The sequence below is a fragment of the Citrus clementina genome, unplaced genomic scaffold, assembly GCF_000493195.1.
Source record: "Citrus clementina cultivar Clemenules unplaced genomic scaffold, Citrus_clementina_v1.0 scaffold_8, whole genome shotgun sequence".
NCBI classification, from domain to species: domain Eukaryota; kingdom Viridiplantae; phylum Streptophyta; class Magnoliopsida; order Sapindales; family Rutaceae; genus Citrus; species Citrus x clementina.
Window position 1 is genome coordinate 1,307,007 of NW_006262022.1, and position 19,175 is coordinate 1,326,181.

A 19,175-nucleotide genomic window follows, 5' to 3' on the forward strand; every position below is an offset into this window, starting at 1 on the left:
AGGAAGAATATCGTTTGTCAATTGTTACTATTTGTGTGGATATGTGATTTTAATAACCCAAAATATGGAGACATACAAGAGTAGATAAGTCTATGATTATATAAAGTTTGCAAAACGAAAAGACTAATAAGTCTATGATTTAAAAATATCAAATTCTCTTGTCATAAATAAATAAATCCCAGATATTTAAATTGCGCAATTGACCATCAAGGTTTCATTAATCAATACATGCAATAAAGTCAAAGACCAAAACAATTTTCCCATCCAAGCAGGCGCAATGTCGCCCTCAAACCATGACATCAACCAATGATATTTTCCTGTAGTCAGTAAACTTTCCGGGAAAAATCGTGATGAAGGAAACCACCCACAATGAATCAATGACAAATTGCTATTTGTAATTAACGACGTGCCTAAATAGCATTGCTCTTAATATTTGAGTTCAAATGCATTATATTAAATGCAAAGGACAATAAAACTTCTATATATTAAATGTGAAAAAGAAGGCCATTATCTTTTATATACATATTTATTTGATATATATTATTTTATTTACTGAACTGTACCCATCTCTTTGAATTCAAGTATCAACTAAGTGGTGGTGGGGTTCACCATTTGATATTGTTGTTTGTTTTGATCAATGAGAAAAAGGCACACCTGTTTCTTTTGCTTTCATTTCCAGGCTTTGAATGTAATTGGGTGAGTGCAACAGCTAACTAACCCTTCACACTCGTCAACATGAAACAATATCAATGGAGAAAATATATTATCTTCTGATAAAAATATCGGGGCTTGATTGCGAATATATTTGTTTTTATTCTGCGGGCATTTTGAAAGGGACGCTGCCCCCTTCATTATTTTTTTATTTTATTACATGATATTATTGTTCAGACTACAACTCATATTATATGCGAATATAACTGATATTTACAAATCAGATTATGACTGAAACTAACTTACATCAATACTAATAAAACTCTGTCTAAATTTTAACCCTCTCAAATATTCAAGAAATGTCTACTCCTTATTTTTGACTGCCTTCACTCAAATTTAATTAAAAAAAAAATATTCCCACATTACATTGTGGGGATTCGAACTGCTGCCCTCCAACTCTAGCCCTGACCACTCAGCCCCTTTCGTTATTTTGGTTCTCACTTTATGTTGCTTGGATTCCCCAAGGCCTCAAGAAATTTTAATGTTATTTAAATTTCTATTAGCCAAATAAATTTGAAAGTCAAATCCAATCGACCGGGTGGCTAGGGGGGATGAAAGTGATTTTCGAGGAGCTAAAGCCTAAAAGCCACTCACTGGGGCTAACCTTGAATAATGAATTCTCACTTTACAAAATCATTAATTTATGTTCCACCAAATAGCTAGCAGAAAGATGAATACCACATACAGTATAAAGAACATCGACTTGAGGGAGACGGTGAATAAAATTTAATTATGCCTCAACAAATTAAGAAAAATGTCAAGAGTAAAATGGGTAAATGGGTCTTTTGCATCATCTATTCAATCATTCAATAAAATTGTTTTCCTGTGCTAAAAGATACTCTCTTCCATCAATTCTAACTATTATAACATTAATTTGTAAACAATATTTTAAATTAAATAGTAAAAAATTGGACACAAACGTTCACATATACTCACCGACTGCCCTCATGCAATACATCTCTAAACATTCGAAGTCAAAAAATAACTAAAATATTAACTCATTCAACCTCAATGTAGGAGGCTGATACCGGTCAAAAGAGGCAATATTTAAAACCTATTATCTATTCTTATTCAAAAAGAATTGAGTCTAATGACACCCAAAATCATTTTATGAATATTAAAAATTTTAATATTTAATAAATAAATGATATATAATAATTGAAACTTAATTAGGTCTTAATTACATAAAAAATTCTAAAATATATAAGAGATATTATGTCAGTCGGACGATAAACAAATAATACTAAGATATATATATATTTATTTTGAAAAATTATCATACAAATAAAAATAATGATATAACCACAAACTCTTATATAAACTGATGTGACATGATAAAATTAATTAAATTAAATATCTCTTGACCCACAAAATTTATTTTCATTATTTTATATTTTCATTCAACTAATGAATTAATGTCATTAGTTTGTACAAAATAAATTTATACAAGAGTTTGTGACTGTATCATCACTCTACAAATAATTATTATATTAAATTTAATTACATACATTTCATGCACACACACATACACACACATGCGAATATTAATAAGATGTATTACCTCTAATTTATTTCTAAAAACTCCCCCAATTATTGAGATCCGATTATCATTCCAAACTCATTCCGTCGACCCACAAGCCAAGAAGCATTCCCATTATATCTTTTATAATCTATTCCCATTGAGTGTTTAACTTCACATTTTAAATTTAAATACTGCAAAATTATATTAAATTAACACTAAGAGAGTATTCAAATGATAATCACAAACTCAGGCCAACTCCAACATTGTATGTATACAAAAACCATGTAAAGTAATCTAAAAATTAACATGACACCAAAACATGAAAATTTACTTGAAAACTAACTCTCAAATTAGAAATGATAACCATATTTATAGTAAGTAATGAGATGCATGATTCATGATCACACCGTCAAACCGAAGTTTGAGAAACCTTATTAACCTTCCCCTCTTGGCTCAACCCGCCACCACTACCAGCATGCCTCATTTCTCCGCCACCACTCACTGCCACGCCGACGCCGACACCCTGGTACTGCGGCGGCACCACCATGCCTCCGCCCGGTGCAGTGTAGTACACTTGTCTCCCAACCCCGCTATCATACGCCACCTGCGTGTAACCCGTATCCGTCACCGCCACCCCGCCTCCTCCACCGGGACGCACCACTCCCATTTGCGGCAAACTAGGCGGTGGCGCCGACATGGGCGGCGGAGCTTGTGTTTGTTGTGGTGGTACAACCATGTTGTACACCGGTTGTTCCCGGTAAACATCGGGGCCGGGACCGGGCCCCGGAGCCATTCTTTGCATGTTTTGGTAGTACTGTTGACCAGATTGACCGGCAACCTGTCGAATCATTTGCGGCTGTGCTGAGCCTGGTTGTACGTGATGGTGGTAAACAGTTGTTGTACCTGGAGCCGCTGTAGGGGCAGAGATCATGTAAACCGGCTGTTCCGGTTGTACGTGTGTGGTAGTTACATTACCCGCGTAATTCGGGGCGGGAATTTGCTTCTCAGGCACAAACGACGTCGTTTGCTGTACCGGTAACGATGCAGGCGGCATGTAGACTCCTCCAGTTAAATTATCGTCACTCTTTCTAAAATAAATCGCTTCTTGCATATGTGGCTGCTCGTGATGTTGTTGTTGCTGCTGCTGCTGCTGCTGCTGCTGGTGGTGCTGCTGCTGCTGCTCTCTAATTTGTAACCTTTGTAGTTGCCTCTGTATTTCGACCGGGTTCAATCCATGATCCGAATAAACGACCCGATCCGATCCGATAGCACGGTCGTCGGCTACGTGATAATCGGGCGGAGGCGGGGGTGGCACTGCAACCGATTCCGGAATCTTCTGCGGCGGAATTGGAACTCCTTTCTCTAAACCGAACAAGAAATCGACGTTGTTAGGGATCTTTTTCGAGTCAGTTACGTGACTCGGACCGGAATTCAAAGCATCGACGAACCGGTCCCGATCGGACTTGGATCCTTCGGATCCGAAGCTGGAAGTCGTGCCAGCCGGAAACAAGAACAGCCGCATCCGAGCTGGCTTCGCCGAGGCCCGATAAAGCCGGTCGTATTCATTCATCATGTGCTCGAGATCGTCGTCGTTGGTCACGGAGATCAAGGCGTCGAGATCTTCTCCCGGAAGCTGGTACTTGAACGACACGTCGTTGTCGCCGCAGAGAGCCGCTAGCTTGCTGATCATGGAGGCGAACTTGATGGTGCGATCGGCGGCGAGTATTTTGGTCTCGCCGCCGATGTAGGCGAGCTGGTTGTCGTGAGGGCGCGGATGGATCTTGCCGCCGTAGCTGCACATGAACTTGGCTTTGTAGGCTTGGGGATTCTGGTTGTCCTCCCATGGCGGAGGATTCTCGAAATCGATCTCGCGTGATCGTGGAGACGAGTCGCCGGAGTCGGGATACGAATTGTAAGAATAATTTTCCATATTTTGTTGATAAATTTTTTTATTAGAAATATTAGAGGGAGCTAAACACAAGCAGACAGATATATTGTTGTTGCTAGTCCATGAAACTGAATAAAGGGGGAAATGAATAGAAACGGTAGAGACTTGGGAGAGGCTCTTTTAAATTGGTGGGGTTCGGGGTGTGATCATGCCTCCCGCGGGTGCATAGAGTTTGGGACAGGTGGAGGTGTTTGAGGGAGAGAGGACGGAAACGAGGGTGATACGGGCGGTGTTGGGAGAGTGTTTATGCGGGATAGATGGACTTTTGAGGCTGGGATTCTGGGGTCCACTACTGTGTACTGATTGAGTAAGAAGGGATAAGGGTTCGATGCATTGACTTAACATGAACTATCAATGCTGGCCGGCATTAGCAACTCGCATATGTACATGGTTTTTATTATGCCGTGTGTGGCTTACAGTGTCACTCATGATAGTGCTCTTGGCTCATTTTTCAGATTTTTTTTTTCTTTTTTCTTTTGGCTCAAGAATATATTTTTATTAAATTATAGTAATAGTTATAAGCACGTAATAAATAATAAATAATGGATGAAAAAGATATCATACTTTTGAGGCACCAAAGATGAGCAACAGATTAAAATAAGAATTATTTTATAAAATAAGTCATTTTTTTTTTCAATTCTTGTTTTAGTATTAAAAGCTAAGCATTTTGATTAAAATATGAATAATTAGTAAGCTGCTTTTTAGATCATCTTATGAAGTTTGAACTTCGCAATCAAAAATTATTATTGGCACTTGGTGATGTTAAATAACTGTCAAGTGGTAGTAATTTAGTAGCGAAGTTCTGGGTGGGGTTGGGTATTGAGAGAGTACAAGCAAAAAAGTTGAGCGGCTAAAAGGATCGTGATCATCAATTTTCAATCATGGCATGAGGATGGGATGCGGGTACAGGGGCGCAAACGATGACGTGCTTTATGCGTCGCGCATATGTCGCGTGGTAAAAAGGGCAAGAGCGCATCACTATCACAGGATGCTGAGATTGCAAACCAAAACACCTGCTGCCACGTACGTTCCATAGTGATGAAAGCATCTTTAATTTATTGCGTTTTTGCCTTTGGACAGCATCTGCATCTGCCTCATCCTGTTATTAGATAGATTCATTTCATTGACGTTCGGCTGCTCAAAATGCCCAAGAATCACATTCACACAGTATCATAACAATGCACACATGTCATAATGTCATTAGTAGTCGGTCATAACAAAGCTTAGGTTACTCATAATTCATCCAGATCTTTAACGTGAAGATAAATCTTAAAAGTAATCTGGCAGCAGAATCAACTGTATCTAGAGAAAAGGAGCTTGAGTTTCCAATTTGATGGAATTAAAAATATACGTATATAAAGAATACCTTGAATACCTTCAAGAGTTATCGGTCTACTGAATTTGTATCGGCGTCCTCTTTCTCATGGCTTCTCTCTGCAATGTCAGCAGGGAGATCCAGTGCTGAAGGAATCTTTCCCGGATAATTAGTTGATGAGGAGTCCGATCCTGTCATACTGGAGAATGAAAAGAAGACAAGTTGGTAAGACTCTGAAATAAGCAAAGGAAGGGAAAATCTTTCAGTTGTGAATACAATTGCACGTACCTTCTGTCAATGATAACCATGGAACGGAGCTCACAATTTGCAAAACTGCAAGTAAATTTCAAAAAGTCATTTCTTGCCAGAGAGTCTAAAAAAGAAACTTACAAGATTGCATAGCAGCAAGAAGTAAACCAGGTATGTGGTTGTGGACACGCAATGATGACATGGTTGATGCAATTTATTGCATAAACCAATGGTTAAAGTGAACGAATAGACACCATAAACCAATGGTTAAAATGAATGAACGGGCACCATAGAGCTTACTGTTTGCATATTTCTTTCTTTACAAAAGGGTGACAGTCATTTCCAAAAGCATTTAATGTGTGGTTCAAAAATCCTCTATGCGTAACAATGGCTATCTCCTTCTCTTTACGTGTCCACAACCTGTGAAGTAAATAGCAAAATATTAAGAGCACGGACAAATTTACTTCAAATGAACAATCTAAAAATGTATAGAGTAACTTTCATGTGAAATCAACAGGTAAAAAGTTATATGGCAGAATAAACTACACATACTGGAGTGAAAATGAGGTCTTCAAATAGCTACTGTGAGCATATTCATGTCATAATAAAGACTACAACCAGTAATGCAACAGAGGATGAGATCTATGAAAATGGTCTTCTTGCTTCAAAAGTTTATAGTAAATGATTTAAGAATTGGGGGAAGGAATGCTAAAGCACTGAGTTTAATGCTCGAAGTTTTCATGTAGTTCACCCACTTTCAGTCTCAGTAAGAAATTAGTAAACACAGCATTTACCAGTTCATGAACTTCAATCCCCTAGCAGCAACTTCTTCATTTGTCTCTCTAACATTTGCCTTCCACAACACATCCTCATCACTTTCAATCTGCACAGTAACTCAAATTATCCAACAACGAACCTCTTGACACCAACTAAGTTTTCAAAGTAAATCCTAGGAACTGAGAACTTGCCAGTGAAAAATCAACAGCAGGAAAAAGAAATTGATAGTCACTGATGCTTCGCCTCTTATCACAAGGATGAACTCCCTGCAATGAGAAATAAGAAGAGAAATGTGAGAGGCAAACTAGGTGAATTCGGTAGACAGAAACCAGATTCATAACTCCGGATGGTTGAAAATAAATGTATCTTTCCCAATCCTAAGACTAGGCTTACAAGCTCTAAATCATCAAGAAGCACTTATGGTCATATGACATATAGTTACAAGTTACTCCAAGATGTTACTTTAATATTAGAGGAAATACTCAAGTTACATGATAAGAAACTGTAGCCAGTTATGATGAACATCTACGGCATGACGCAATCAACACTAGTATAGCCAGAAATTGATAACCACAATAGAAACATAACTGTGCAAGACATACCAAATGTTCTCGACAAAGTTCAACAGCAATGATTGGCGGGCTGTTGAGACTAGAAATTGCACCACGCCCACTATTTCCAGCATTTGCTACCATTAGTGGTACTATATCCATCCTGTCAACATAGTCCCCACCACCAAAAACTCCAACAGCTGTTTGCAATGTCCTAAGAGTCACAGCAACCATAACTTAAAGAATAGAAAATCAGCTCTCAAAATATTAATGCAATTAATCAGAGAACAAACAAATACAACAATATCCTTTTGAGTTTCCTACGATGCTTTGTTCATCATCAAGGGATTCAAAATAGATAGAAACACCTTAAGACAAGGACATGACAAGATATCCACAAAAGACTGTCAGCAGAGCATGTGCAGCAATACCTCAGCAAAGGAGACGCAATGACTAAATCAATCCTCTTGAAGAGTCCGGAATTATGGACATGCTTACGCAGATTCTCAATCTGTAGCAAGGAAGTTCAAGATTCTGCTCAGGAGTGCAAGAACGTAATGAACGGAACTTCTTTTTTCATTATTATTTTCTTGAAAAGCACTTGATATGAAAACGTGAATGATCTGCTTCTTACCTGCTGCCAGCCTAGTTGAGTAACGGGTGCATCAAAATATTCGGGAGACAAGTATGCTTTGTAGTTCTTGTCTCCGTCAACATTGTGAAGCCCTTGCGCATGCCTCACCTGGATGTATGGTTGGTTTTATAAGACCACAATGCCTTCGAGCAAAAGCCAAGAAAGAAGGCAATCTTGAACATCCTTCAGACCAGATGTATAACAGCTTCACATCCACGACGAACATCATACATAAAATGAAAAACAAGACTGATACCAACCAGGTGAATAGTCTTGCAGCGATTCAATGGATACAAACTTGGAACAGCAACACCATCCATATCTGCAACTGAACCACATGAACATTAGCTTTCTGATCAAAGGAGAAAAAACAAAAAAGCATGTCATCTGCAAATCAAACCATTTGCGTCTCAGCCATCCTAAATTCTTGACCACCAGCAACCATGGTGAGTGAATATAAAATCTAATATACCAAAATCAAAACAAATCAAATCAAACAAAATCACCGCCCAAAAACCATCTATCTGCCTCTTAACAGCCTCTCAAACTGCATCATAAACAACACAAACTACACCAACCCCGACTAGGGATATGTTTGAAACGGTTGTGCATCTACTAAATTTTGAATGCAATAGCTAAAATCTTTAATAACCAAACATTCTCTCTGACAGCTGGTGATTTTATTTCAGACCATCAATGCATTAAAGATACAGTACCTCAATCTGTAAGATAAGAAAAATATAAAATGGTAGAAAAGTAAACAAGATCCCATCAAGTGAGCATCAAACACTACAACTGAAAAGAAATCATACCAGAGAGAGAGGAAGAGGAACAGCAACAGGAGCGCAGAGATAGATGGGATCGAGCAGTTGACAGTCGAGACCTACTCCTGCCAGAAATGAAACCACAAGAACAGGACAGTAGTGTTAGTAGACAAATGCTGCTATTTTTATTATAATTCGTTGGATTCAAAATAATTGTCGTGGATTGGATAAGCCTGTACTGTCACTGTCTGTCTTTCCGACTTATTGGGCTCTTCAGAATCTTTTGACTCTATTACCCTCGTAGTGATCACGGCTTACTTTTTTCTGAACGGTTCAGTTCTGATGTTTAGTAGAGAATTTTCTGAAGACAACAGCCACGCACAAGGGTATATATGTCTTTCTGTCTTTCCAATTGTCGTATTAATTGTGTGGAGTATATGTCTTGGGTAATGCATATGAATCAACATGTTCAAAACTACATTCATTGCACATTTGACCACAAGACTCATAGGCATGGCCATAGATTAGATTTTACTCAAGATTCATGTGAGTTAAATTGAATCGGATCAGATTTGGTTCTGTTTAAAATAAATTTAAATCGAATTTAGATATTGATATATAAATTTAAGACGGATCTAGAGTATATTTAAATTTATCTTAATATTTAAATTTATATTTATATTCACTTATTTTTTAATTTTATTTTATTTTAAAATTTCTTAATAATTGTATAATTATACTGATAATAAATTTTATTCATAACATATTAATAGTATTTACAATACATTTAAACTCTTAAAACTTAAAGGTTAGTTTTATAAATATAAAGGTCAGTCAGTCCCAAAATAGGTACATGCAATATTCAAATTGCAAGCCAATTAATAAAGCCTGACAATTTATTTTATTATATTGGCCAAATAATTTTTAAAGAATATAATTATTCTTATATTTAGTCAAATATGATCATAATAAAAATAATAAAACTTGAATATAAATCATATTTAATTTATATGTCATTATCTAATATTGTAGGATCGAGGGTGCGTGTGCCATGGATATTAGAATGATGAAAGAGATAATAAAATATTAGATTAATCTTACTTTTATAATTATTTTTTAATGATATTTTATTATCTTTCTTATTTGTTGTTTTGATGTAAAAGTATAAACTACAATATTTATTATATTTTGAGAAAAAATATATAATTTATTTGTTATCAATATATTTTAACCTTTAATATTAACTCTAAAAAATTATTGTTTTTTTATTGTTGAGTTTTAAAATTCATGACGAATTTAGAACAGATTTGAATTTTAATTTTTTTTTGAATTCGGAACAGATAGATATTTATTTCTTCTTTAGATCTGGCTATGAAACAAATATTAATTCATGACAAATTTAGAATAGATACATATTTTTTATTTTTATTATAGATCTAGATGACTAGATTTGAAACAGAGTAGAAACACATATCTACCCAGTTGCCATCCCTATCACAAGTTCACATGATTCTTTATAAATTCTTAATAATCCAGAATGTTATTGTAGCATATACAAACACTGTTTGAACAGAAACGCCTGCAACTTCAATATTATGTGCGCAAACCATACATGTACAACAATGCTTCAAAAACACCCAAATCTATTAAGACGTCCGATAATTTCAGAACCAATCCGATTCGACCTGACTCCTTTGGTTCAGTTCGGAAAATGGGCTAAAGACTGGTTCATAAACCAACTGATTCTTGGCTTGGTTCGCCAAAAAAGCGATTGAAAAAAATGCACCAAGCCAGTCGTTCAGTTCGGTGCACTATAATTGTTCGAATCAAGATTGGTTCAAATTTTCTTAAGTCAAATGCGATTGTGCCCACCTATAGTCTGCATTAGACCCCATTTCTAACTCCCAACTCCTAAGGATAATAGTTGAAGTAAACACGTTAGCTATTTCCAAAACCTTTACCTATCATCCACACCAATGATTTTTCATTTTTACATCAGCTGTAGATTAAAAGCCTCGTGACCTCAATTACACAACCCACTTTTCTTCATCCAACTCTGGGAGTGCAACATCTTCCCTCATTAGACCGGTGTAATCACAACTCACTTTGGCACCAGCCTGAGCAAATAGTTCAACAACTGCAGGCAACATCCCATAGTATCTCTTTAATTCATTTACCAGCGGTTTGCCACTCTTCGGATCTTGTACATGCCATACATACACGGGAGGAACCAAATCATCAACTGTTGCCTCCTGCCATGCATGTTGCCCATCCCTCATTTGGTGCTTGTAAGCTTGGCAGTTCCTCACCCTGTGACCTTTAGGTCCTACTTGGACCTCTGGACAGTACCCACACGTCTGTACAGCATACTTCTGCATGAGTTTGGATATTCCTGATCGCATTTTCCCCCATGTCTCCATACCTCTAACAGCAACAGCTACATGGATGTTGGAAAATCAGGAATTCAGGATGTATTTAGTAAATAATAAGCCCAAACTTTAGGGATTTAACTTTGGATGATAAGGGCATATGAATAAGTGGGACTAGGGAAAAAGACAAAATCAAATGAAGGAGAAAAAACCTTGTGCTTCATCAGCATTTACATCTATAGACTTGTTCTCTTCACTTGATTTCTTTCTATTCCCCCAAAATCCAAATGTTTCTATGCCTTCACTAGATCTATCTTCTTTTGGGAACCTCTTCTCGAAATCTATAACTTTACCAGCAAGATTGTAAGCTGGGAAAACTCTTCTCCTTGTTGGGTATTGGGGGATGTCAATGCCTGCTTGGATGCACAATTCATTGACAGCTGGAATTTGGTCCACTTCAAGCCGCTCATTATGAGAAACAGCTCTCCCTATCCTGTCATATAGATGAAAGGATTCCACATGAGGCAAAATGTGTTCCACATTCCCAAGTTTCCAACTGTGTTCTTTGCTTGCCAGGCTACCAGCAACATTACATGTTCTAATCTTGTGTGGCGGATGACCAACATGAACTTCTCCACACAAGCTGCAAGGGCACATAAACAATTTTATAGAAGAAAGTTTCTGATAAACTTCCAATAAGATGAGAAATAACAAACCCGATTTTCACGGACTCTAAATCTTTATCACTTTTTTATTCATCCACTGTATTTAAGATAAAGAGTTTAGTTGTCATCTTGGGATCCTAGTTTTGAACTTCATTAAACAAGGTTCACAAGAAAAATATGACAGTTCCACATCAGCCAATGTCCCTTCTCCTTTTTGGTTTATAAATATACATGTGACTCCCTGATTTTTCTAAAATGTTGGCATGTATTTCCAGATATCTAGTCATAGAACTTCAACAACCGAGTACATACAAAATAATTGACTATTTAAAAATTATGTTACTACTACCTATACAGTAGCAAAATTCTTATACCTGGCCCTTTGGGGACCTTCAAAACAACAGTTGACCCACCAAAGAATGATATGAATCTATACTTTAAATTTTTGTTTCTTTTGCTGCTAGTGCATGGCCATGATTCAAGTGACAGAGATCTCTACATAACAAGGTTTTAGAGAATACAACTATTTGCTTTCACCTCTAGGACAATGATAAAGAAAACTCATCATTTACCTGCATGTATATATGGCAATGCTTTTGGCAACCCTCGTAACACAAGCAAGCAATTCTGTTCTGGCAGCAAAAACATCATGAGCAACTGGTATTAATTCCTTAACCAGTAATCCATTTTCAGGAGGCCCTAGAATCTTTTCTTTAACCATCTGCCTCTCTTTTCTTTCCCGTCTAGCCATACGCTTAAGCTCATTAATATGCGTCACCCATGGCTTCCGCTCACATTTCTTACACTTTCTTGGAAGCTCTGTGGAAATTGACCCAGCAGAGTACATGCCAGAGTGATGTTTTAACCTTATACCAAAAAGATTTGCAGTAGAATAGTATGTAATCATATCATGCAAGTTCAAAATGCTTCGAACTCGTCTGGGCAACATTGCTTCACATATGAACTTGTTCTGGTGTTTCAGACAAAGAGTCTACTGTCAGAACAATAAAATGATATATTGTATTTGTATATAAATATAAGACAAGTTAGTCATCAAGACGACCATGCAAGCAACTTCTAAAGAATATTAAAACAAATTAATAATGACAAAATTTGTTTCAAAATTTTTGAGTTACAAAGTCTAATGACTAACTGTAGAGCCAAACCCCTTCAGTCATGACAGAAGCATAAATTAAACCTTCCTCAATCCTGCATTATCACCAGAATACTCAAAAGTTAACAATAAGGAAAATCATAATCACAGAAATCAAAACCCAATTTAGTCTTTTGTATGGTGATCAAAACCTGAAAACAAATACATTAGTATAAGATCTCATCACTTACATCAAGATTTTTTTTTTTTTTCCATTTTTCAATCAGAATACAAATTGATCAAATCAAAAGTCAAGGTCAAAACACAAGTCAGATTACAATCTCACATATAAGTAACACACAACGTCCGCCATTTTCAGCATGCACAGAAATAACCCACACAAAAAAATCCATAATGCCTAAGCAGTCCTAGCAGCCAAACTGATCCACTCTCATCGAAAGCAAGTCAAGCCCTAGAAACTGGACTTGAATTGATGGGATTGTATTAACTGAAATTAGCAAACTAAAGGAAACAAGAGTAACTGAAATGCAAACAAGAGTAGAAGATAGAAACTGGAAAAACGAAAAACAAACCTGATACATGGGCGGCGGCGCCCCAAGCAAAGGTTGGGAGTTTTAGACGTCGACGGGGATTTACCATGACCAGTGGGCTAAGTGGCGGCGTGTATACGCCAGATGGGTTTGCTCGCTCTGCTCTCGACCGTGCGTTTTGGTATGAATTGGTATTTTTTTTTTGTTACTTATTTTGAAAAACTAAATGGTTTCCGAAATTTAAAAACCAAAATTTAGAAAGCCAAAAAAAGGAGCTTGTCAGTCTGGTGTTATGGTGGAGAAAGAGATTGTTAGTGATGGAATGAGGGGTCGTTGTAGTGCACTGAGAGAGAGAGAGAGAGAGAGAGAGAGACAGAGAGAGAGATTTTAAATGAGAAAATTTGTGGATTTGTAGATTTTCAGCGAGAGAATGAATTAGTTAACCGGTGTTCTAGTCAGAGGATGAGCTTGTTCTAGAGAGAGTCAGAGAGATCATAATTTCTAGTGAGACAAGTACGAGCTTAGAGGGAGGTTTTAGGGAGCGAACGAGGGTTCTAGTGAGACTGTCAGGATCCTAGCTCGGCTAGGCGTGACACACTTTGTAGTTTACTAACCTCGATGCGCCCCCTTCTTATGAGTCCATTTTTAAGAGTGACTTTTATTTTGTGACTTTAGTACAAATTGGCATCACAATTGTTTGGTCCTTTCAAGTTGGCCTCTGTCGACTGTAGCTATGATCATGAGTTCGTAATGTTAGGGGTGTCGCCTAGTTGGAGGTGACAAAATACGGGGGCAGAGGGAGTATGAGAACCGATCGCTATAATGGGTTTAGAGGTCCTTGCTATAGTGAATATGATTTTATAATATTAGGATTATTACTTAATAAGGGGACGTGAGTTGTCATAAATTGATTAAATATAAGATTTATTGATAGTTTATTAGGTTGAAAATTTTTAACTACAATTGATACTATTGTATCAAAACAATTAAACAAGCATACTCAAAAGATCAATTTTTTTTTCCATTAAAATTTTGAATTTGGAATTTTTAATTTAACCTCTGAATAGTTGATAATAAAGGGCAAAAGAAAGGAAATGAGGATCTATTTGATAAAATATGAAAAACTACATCTTTTATGAATTAAACATACAAATTTAGCACCTAATGACATAAAAGTAGAAATGTTAAACTGCCGACGTCGTGAAATTCCCGTCCTCCAAATCTCGACCGTCACTTTCTCTTTTCCAATTTTCACCATCAGCAGACGGATGATCAATCACTGATGTTGATTCATAATGCCAGCAGCAGCAGCAAAGCCACCACCATCTTCACTCTTCCCTTACCTGATTCTCCTCTCCATCCTCCTCCTCTTTCTCTACTCCTCTCTCCTTTCACCACCCACCGCCAAAACCCTCTCTTTCCATTCTACCCCTTGCAATCTTTTTTCGGGCAAATGGGTCCTCCAACACCCGTCCACCCACAAATCCTTGTACAACGAGACGTGCCCATTTCAGAGGAACGCTTGGAACTGTCTTAGGAACCAGAGACCCAACATGGGTACCATCAATTCTTACAAATGGGTGCCCGAAACTTGTGATTTGCCCCGGATCAATCCGGTTAAGTTTCTGAGCCTTATGAGGAATAAGAATATTGGGTTTGTTGGTGACTCTCTGAATGAAAATTTTATTGTTTCGTTTTTGTGTGTGCTTCGTGCGGCTGATTCTGGTGCCAAGAAGTGGAAGAGGAAAGGTGCTTGGAGAGGAGGGTATTTTCCTAAGTTTAATGTTACCGTTGCGTATCATCGAGCCGTTTTGCTTGCTAACTATAGGTAAAGTTTGTATTTTTTGATTGAATTTGTTACTCTGAAAGTGGTTTTTGCTCTGGATTAATTCAATGCTTGACTGTGAAGTAGTATAAATGAGAAAGTGGATCCGGTTTAAGTTAATGTGTAGCATTTTGAATAAAAATTGAGGATGCTAAAATGAGAGGTTGGGGTAGCTTCTAGCTGGTAAAGGTATGGGAAAATGGGAGCTTTTCTAAAGGCTAACTCGATGTTTCAATCACCACTGTGAGTGATTTAGACAACAAACTACTATTGCTTCTTCGTGGATGTGCAGTTTTTTCTGTGGTAATAGATTGATGTTCTTATTGCCGAGTGTTGTTCCAAAATAGATACAATAGGTGCATAGTTTTAGTCCAAGTGGATCATTTTTATGTTTAAGCCATTTTACATTGGGGCTTATCTAGATTGAATCAAAATAGATTTTGAAAATGGCATTCTTCTTGCTGAGTGTTGTTCCGAAATAGGAGAAATTCTAGAATACATCTGTTGTACCATGTTAGCCATACAATAGCAAATAATGTCATGACATGTATGCATTTATTTTGTAAACTATCATGCAAGTGGTGGTTGTATTAAACTCAATTACACATGTCATGCATGCATTAATTGGTTGTAATACAACAGATGTATTCTAGAATTTCTCCCGAAATAGATACAATAGGTGCATAGTTTTAGTCCAAGTGGATCATTTTTATGTTTAAACCATTTTACATTGGGCCTTATCTAGATCGCATCAAAATAGATTTTGAAAATGGCAACCTCTCACGCTTATGACTGATTAAATAAAGGTGGCAGCCAAAACAGTCTTCAGTTGGTGAAGAAGAGGGAGTGGAAGGAGTATATCGAGTAGATGTTGATATTCCTGCAGTTGATTGGGCAAATATCACCAAGTTCTATGATGTTCTTATATTCAACACTGGCCACTGGTAATTCTTTTTTTTTTCCCTCCCCATTGCTTATTTGTACAAAATCTTAATGTATTACTGACAATATTTTTATTGTTATTTATAAGTGGACCTTTATGTCTCAAATTCTGGTATTGATTGGTGCAGCGCTTTTTAGGTTCTCATCTATTTAAAAAAAGATTACATTTCCTTGTCTAGGTGGGGCTTCGATAAATTCCCGAAAGACAGACCGCTGGTATTTTACCGTGCAGGGAAACCGATAAATCCTCCGCTTGAGATGATGGATGGACTTAAAGTTGTTCTAGAAAATATGGTCTCACTCATAGAGAAAGAAGTTCCTAGCAAGACACTGAAGTTTTGGCGGTTGCAATCACCAAGGCATTTTTATGGTGGCGAGTGGAATCAAAACGGCAGTTGCTTGTTCGATAAACCACTTCAAGGAGAGCAGGTATGAGTCGATCCTGGTACTGCACATATCTTCCTATATTTTGATGGTCAATCACAGCTGGTCTTCACCTATACCAAATTTAAATTCTAAAGTTTTGAAATTTGTTCTGAATTTATGCTGGTTGATGGTGTGACGATACAAAAGGATTTTCAAACTCAGAACATGACTTGAAGTGCATTAAAATATTTATCGAATTTTAGAACCTTTCTTTTAGAGAATTAGATACTTATACCTGGACAGCTTGATTTGTGGTTTGATCCCAGCAACAATGGAGTAAACAAAGAAGCGAGGCAACTTAATCTTCTGATTCAAGAGGCATTGCAAGGCACAAGTATTCAAGTACTTGATCTGACTCATTTGAGTGAATTCAGAGCAGATGCCCATCCAGCTATCTGGTTGGGAAAGAAGGATGCTGTGGCAGTCTGGGGTCAGGACTGCATGCATTGGTGCCTACCGGGGGTTCCAGATACATGGGTTGATATATTGTCAGAACTGATACGTAATAGCTTTGAAACACGGCAATGAGCCAGTGAACAGTCACAATGATACTAAAAAGTTGGAAATTTGTGATTGAGGTTCATCTTTGAAGTAACTGGACTGATTTCACCGGAAATGCTGTGCTTCTCCTTGTCATTTACACGAAAACTAGGCAGGAGAATTGATGACCAGAAAGCACAAGCTCGGTGACTTCAGGTCTTCCAAGAAATCTCAAATGAAAATAGGAGTCCTATATGAAAAATTGGAAGTACTCATTAGGTGACGCCAAATACTTGCAAATTGTAACAGATGAGTGAAATGTTAGATTTTGGATCAAATTTTCTTTGTTGAAATTCTTTCATTTAAATTCTTTTGAAGGTGGTTGGAGGATACTGAAACACTGAATCATGTTTTTATTCCTAAATGATTGAACCTTGAAATGTATACAATTAATCTTGTCTGTATTCATCTTGTTGCAACCTACTTCTTCTCTTGCTTGTCATGTTCACTGCTATTATCATTTTGTATCAAGCCGAACAGTGATCACAATGACAAAAATGTTTGATGAAAGGACCATTTATACCCAAAAGTCAGATTAGGGTGCTTTATCTGAAGCCGCTATTTATTGCGGATTCGGAAAACTGTAAAAAAATTGTGGATTCCATTCTCTTTTATTTGAAAATCTATATATATTCCAAAAATATCATTATAAGAATGCATCATAAATAGTTACTGTAAACTATTTTTCTTTATAAAGTTCAAAACCCTCTAATATTTATGGGAAGGATCCCCTGACTTACATTTATGACATCGCAAGCGCGGTGGCATCATAAATAGTTACTTTACATTCGCTCACATGACATTGCATGGGAACCACTTTTTTCTAATTACACGGAAGATATTATAACCTGTCAAATTTCAAGCAGATGGTAATGAAAATTAAAAAAATAAAACTATGATGCAAAATTGAAAGCGTATGGACTTTGGACGCCTGCCACCTGGCAGAAAATGTTATGTTTTGTGCTGATTGTTTGGGAAATTTACAAAAATAATCATAAAAGTTTTGTTATTTTCACAATTAACCCTCTCAATTTTTTTCTATCAACATTAACCACACACATGCTTTTCTCCCCAAATTACCCTTCTTTACAAACCAAAAGCAACATTCTTTCTCCCCTTTCGTCAAACAAAGGCAGTTTCCACTCTTGAATCATCAACCAACGGCAACGGCAAAAGGCAACGATAAAAAATGAAATCCGATCATAATTTATTCGGATCCAACACTAATCGACATCACATAGTGGTATGAGTTATTTTCTTGCTCGTGAGTTTGACTGAACTGCGGATGATTTCATGGGTGAATCTGGAGACAGGTTGACTGTCGCACCAAGCCCTGTCGCACCAAACCTTGGAGCGACAGGCTGCCTGTCGCACCAAAACTTGGAGCGACATGCAACCTTTCACTCCAAGTTTCGTGCGACAGTCAACCTGTCGCACCAAAAGCCATATTCATTATAATTAACTATTAATTTGATAGGGCTGAAATAATTTATTTTTTTATAATTTCAGGCTTAATGGATTCAGTTGTACTTGAATTGTATTACGATGGTTGCTGGGAGACATTAGAGGATGGGCGTATGGAGTATGTCAATGGTAAAAATAGAGCTTTTTTGGTTGGAAAAAATTATCTTTTTGATCAGTTATTGGCAAGAGTATACGATGTGTTATAAATTAATCCTAATGAATATAGTATCATAATGAAGATAACTTTGAGGTCTAGTAACACATTATATCGTGTATGTGCACTGCCCATGGATATATTTGATGATGAAATGGTGAGGGTTGTGTTACATATGGCATCCGACGTAGTTAATTTTGGATGCATTCATATATTTGTTACCACATCACCTCGAGTTCCGAGTGGAGGTATTGAGCCACATGTCGATACAGAAACTTCGTTTAGAGCAAATATGTCTGGCCCCGATAATGAAGAAGAGGTATTGCCAAGGACAATATCACTGCAGCAATATTACTTTCCAATCCACGACAATTATGACAACATTGATGATGACGGCGTTACGTTACAGGATGTTGGAGCAACGATATTTTCAATAACGATGTCGTTGGAGCAACGGTATTCTCCGTATCACAATAATAATTTTCGGGACAATGATGATTTTCATGATGAGACAGAGGGGGATAATGTTTGTGCAGAACCTTATAATAATATGAGGGGCACTCATTTCAATAATGATAGTGATGATGGAGGAGCCAGTCCTTCGAATGTTCCGTCGTTTCAGCATGAGGATGAATGTGAAGACAATACTCCTGTGAATAACAGAGGCAATAGACC

General features: G+C 37.1%; 4 protein-coding genes across 12 annotated transcripts; 1 reads left to right on the plus strand and 3 right to left on the minus strand.

Moving 5' to 3' along the window:
• Nucleotides 1-2,416: 2,416 nt before the first annotated feature.
• On the minus strand, nucleotides 2,417-4,622 carry LOC18034498 (neurogenic protein mastermind). Its single transcript, XM_006422598.2, has one exon. The coding sequence runs from the start codon at nucleotides 4,161-4,163 to the stop codon at nucleotides 2,643-2,645; it is 1,521 nt and encodes a 506-aa protein (XP_006422661.1). The 5' UTR covers nucleotides 4,164-4,622; the 3' UTR covers nucleotides 2,417-2,642.
• A 285-nt stretch (nucleotides 4,623-4,907) lies between these two features.
• Nucleotides 4,908-8,734, minus strand: LOC18035207 (phosphoglycerate mutase-like protein 1). 6 transcript variants are annotated; one of them, XM_024179427.1, is made up of 11 exons: nucleotides 8,520-8,734; nucleotides 7,968-8,035; nucleotides 7,708-7,815; nucleotides 7,505-7,584; nucleotides 7,125-7,287; nucleotides 6,714-6,788; nucleotides 6,540-6,628; nucleotides 6,046-6,165; nucleotides 5,785-5,829; nucleotides 5,557-5,695; nucleotides 4,908-5,280 (listed from the first exon to the last, which is right to left on the minus strand). In XM_024179427.1, the coding sequence occupies exons 2-10, from the start codon at nucleotides 8,025-8,027 to the stop codon at nucleotides 5,566-5,568; spliced, it is 870 nt and encodes a 289-aa protein (XP_024035195.1). In that variant the 5' UTR covers nucleotides 8,028-8,035; nucleotides 8,520-8,734; the 3' UTR covers nucleotides 4,908-5,280; nucleotides 5,557-5,565. The 6 variants fall into 6 exon arrangements, with proteins under 6 accessions (XP_024035195.1, XP_024035192.1, XP_024035194.1 ...); XM_024179424.1 differs by having other exon boundaries at nucleotides 5,548-5,695; XM_024179426.1 differs by having other exon boundaries at nucleotides 4,908-5,315; nucleotides 5,548-5,695.
• Nucleotides 8,735-10,035: 1,301 nt separating this feature from the next.
• Nucleotides 10,036-13,768, minus strand: LOC18033827 (APO protein 3, mitochondrial). Of its 3 annotated transcripts, none has more exons than XM_024179619.1 (4): nucleotides 13,192-13,768; nucleotides 12,078-12,475; nucleotides 11,053-11,333; nucleotides 10,036-10,908 (listed from the first exon to the last, which is right to left on the minus strand). In XM_024179619.1, the coding sequence occupies exons 1-4, from the start codon at nucleotides 13,198-13,200 to the stop codon at nucleotides 10,499-10,501; spliced, it is 1,098 nt and encodes a 365-aa protein (XP_024035387.1). In that variant the 5' UTR covers nucleotides 13,201-13,768; the 3' UTR covers nucleotides 10,036-10,498. The 3 variants fall into 3 exon arrangements, with proteins under 3 accessions (XP_024035387.1, XP_024035386.1, XP_006422664.1); XM_024179618.1 differs by having other exon boundaries at nucleotides 11,194-11,483; XM_006422601.2 differs by having other exon boundaries at nucleotides 11,053-11,483.
• Nucleotides 13,769-14,304: 536 nt separating this feature from the next.
• LOC18035414 (protein trichome birefringence-like 12) lies at nucleotides 14,305-17,294 on the plus strand. 2 transcript variants are annotated; one of them, XM_006422602.2, is made up of 4 exons: nucleotides 14,305-14,977; nucleotides 15,781-15,918; nucleotides 16,096-16,345; nucleotides 16,586-17,294. In XM_006422602.2, the coding sequence occupies exons 1-4, from the start codon at nucleotides 14,445-14,447 to the stop codon at nucleotides 16,868-16,870; spliced, it is 1,206 nt and encodes a 401-aa protein (XP_006422665.1). In that variant the 5' UTR covers nucleotides 14,305-14,444; the 3' UTR covers nucleotides 16,871-17,294. The 2 variants fall into 2 exon arrangements, with proteins under 2 accessions (XP_006422665.1, XP_024035731.1); XM_024179963.1 differs by having other exon boundaries at nucleotides 16,609-16,734.
• The last annotated feature ends 1,881 nt before the right edge of the window (nucleotides 17,295-19,175 follow it).